General features: G+C 64.4%; 1 protein-coding gene across 1 annotated transcript in view; it reads left to right on the top strand.

Moving 5' to 3' along the window:
• CFAP99 (cilia and flagella associated protein 99) overlaps positions 1 to 2713 on the top strand; it is a 22359-nt gene that overhangs the window by 8177 nt on the left and 11469 nt on the right. The window contains exon 3 of the mRNA XM_005886472.2: positions 2230 to 2532. Within this exon, the coding sequence (XP_005886534.1) occupies positions 2230 to 2532 (303 nt within the window). The remainder of the gene's footprint in view (positions 1 to 2229; positions 2533 to 2713) is intronic.

Raw genomic sequence — 2713 nt, 5'->3', positions numbered from 1 at the left:
CAGAGCAAGAGGGAGGGGCTCATGGTCGCATCACTGAACTCTGGCCCTGTGGGCAGCCTCTGCCCTCTGGCCTCGCTGACAGGCGGCCCAGTTAGGAGCCGGCTCCAGTGCGGGGGCACGATTCGGGCCTCTCCCTGCCACCTCCCAGCCCAGCCCCAGTGACCCTCTGCTGGCCCCGCCAGGTGGACCCGGTCGGCGCCCTCTGACCCCTCAGTCACCCCTCTCTGACGGGCATGGACCTGTCCATGGGCTAAGCCTGGCACCTGGGCGGGCGTCATTTCCTGCTGGGCTCTGCGTGTTCGGGACCCTGGGCACGGGGCAGCCCTGCCCGGCCTCCTGGCCTGAGGCTGATGGCTCAGGGCCCGCAGCGCCGACCCAAGGGCCTGACCTTATGAAAAACACACACACACCTTCCCAGACGCAGGCGTGACCCGGGGAGATGGAGCGGCTGTGGTCTGAGCCTCGTGGGCAGGCGCTGTCCGCGGGTGTCCACAGTCACACACCTCCACGCCGGCCCTTTCTCCCCGGCCTGCTCCCCCTGCCCGCCTCTGACAATGTGGATTCAGCTCAGGGGGGCCTGGGGCCGGTGCCCTCCAGTGGGCGCTCAGCCCAGGGGTCAGGGGAACCTGAGAGGGAAACTGAGGCAGAAGCCTGGTTGCTGAGACCAGAGCCAACCCAGAGCAGGACCCCCCTCCCGTGGGGGCAAGGCGTCCCCTCCCCCATCTGTTGAGCACCCAGCTGACATCTAGCAGGGAAGGGTGATCCGCCAGCAAGAGTGCTGCTGGGCGAGGGGCGTGGGCAGTGTCTGATGGGACGGGCGGTCAGATGCGTCCCAGGTCAGGTGGCATCTGAGCAAAGACCCGACGGGAGCGGGGAGCAGGCCTGCAAGGGAGAGCGCGCAGGCAGAAGGAACAGCCTGCACGGAGGCCCTGAGGGGACATCCACTCGTTGGAGAAACAGGGAGGCCAGTGCAGCTGGAGTGGATGGGTGACCGGCGGGGACGCGGGGACGCGGAGAGCTGGGCCCCCACACAGGGCCTCGCTGGCCATCGGAAGGACCCCTCCTGGAATGTTCTGAGGGGGGATGGACATGCTCTGACTTCCATTTTAAAAGAACCTCTTGGCGGCTGGTTTGGAGAGAGACTGAGGAGGGGGAAGAGGAAGGGCCGAGAGCCGCTGGCACCCCCTCGCGCCGGATGGGACACGGGTGAGAGAGAGGCATCAGGAAGGACCCGCATCCTGCAGCGAGGTGGGAGGGTGGGGCCTGAGGCCCTGTGACACAGAGAGGCTGAGCGAGGAGGAGCCGCTGCAGCCCCAGCAGGACTCCCGCTGCGTCAGCAGGTTGCCGGGAGCCCAGGCCGGGCAGGCGGTGGAGGAGCCGGGGTTTCGGCAGCTGGCCTTGCGCCGTGAGCCTCGGGGTCCGTGTCTGGGGCTTTCCAGGTGCTGGGAACCCGGACGCAGAGCCGCTGGGGACTCTGGAGGGAGCAGCGGTGACCCGGCCACAGGACAGCACCCGCAGGACCTTCCCTTGCTGTCATTCTTTTTTTTTTTGGGGGGGGGGGTATTTTTTATTCATTCATTTGACAACTTTTACAGGAGCTTGCTCTTTTTTTTTTTTAAATATATTTTATTGATTTTTCACAGAGAGGAAGGGAGAGGGATAGAGAGTTAAAAAAATAGATGAGAGAGAGAAACATCGATCAGCTGCCTCCTGCACACCTCTACTGGGTATGTGCCTGCAACCAAGGTACATGCCCTTGACCAGAATCGAACCTGAGACCCTTGAGTCCGCAGGCCGACGCTCTATCCACTGAACCAAACCGGCTAGGGCTGCTCTTTTTTTATTGTGGGAAAACACACACATGAAATTGACCACCTTTCCCATCGTCAGGCGCACAGGTCAGCAGCGTCGGCACAGTCACGGTGTCGTGTGCCGTCACCACCATCGCCGCCAGGACCTTCCATCTTCCCAGCTGAGACTCCGTCCCGTTAAACAGGGACGTCCCCTCCCGCCCCCCGCCCTCCATCCGCTCTTTGTTGTCTCTCGGGGGCCCACATGTGAGTGGGACTACAGGGCCGGCCCTTCCTTCTCATGCCTGGTGGTTCTCGTGTTTATTTCTGTTCTCGCTCCACCTGCTGTCGCTACCCAGGACCCGCCGGACCGATTCCTGCCCCCCCCCCACCCCTGCTCCCCGTCCTCAGCCCCCAGGGCAGCCTGTGTCTCTTCCAGAGCCTGAGCCTCCGGAAGCAGGCGTTCGTCCTGGAGGTGCTGTCCGGCTGCCTGGAGTACCGGCAGCTGCTGGCGGTCGTGGTGGACGCCTTCTACGCGCAGGAGGGCCGGCTCTGCCTGTGGGCCGACTACAACCGCTTCCTGGGTAAGCGCCCAGCCTGCTCACCCCCAGAGGGTGACACAGTGCCCTCTGGGGACCCTCGCCGCCCAGCGGGGGGGAGTCCCAATGGCACCGAGGCCCTGCGTCCCTCGGGACTGACCAGCGGAGACCCCAAGCGAGCGCTCGTCCCTGAGCGAGCGTGGGCAAGCGCTTTAAATTAAGAACTTCCCGTCTGGGACGCGGTCCCACTACCATTGCGTCCTGGTGACAGCTTTCGCCCGGGGCACGGGGAGCTTTGGCCTTTGGTTGCGCACTGGCACCCGGCAGTGCCTCCGGCTGACTCCCCAAGGTCAATGCCCCTCCCCTCCCACCCTCCACCACCCC

The sequence above is a fragment of the Myotis brandtii genome, unplaced genomic scaffold, assembly GCF_000412655.1.
Source record: "Myotis brandtii unplaced genomic scaffold, ASM41265v1 scaffold986, whole genome shotgun sequence".
NCBI lineage: Eukaryota > Metazoa > Chordata > Mammalia > Chiroptera > Vespertilionidae > Myotis > Myotis brandtii.
Note: the sequence above shows the minus strand (reverse complement) of the source record. Positions and strands in the feature narration are given on the sequence as shown.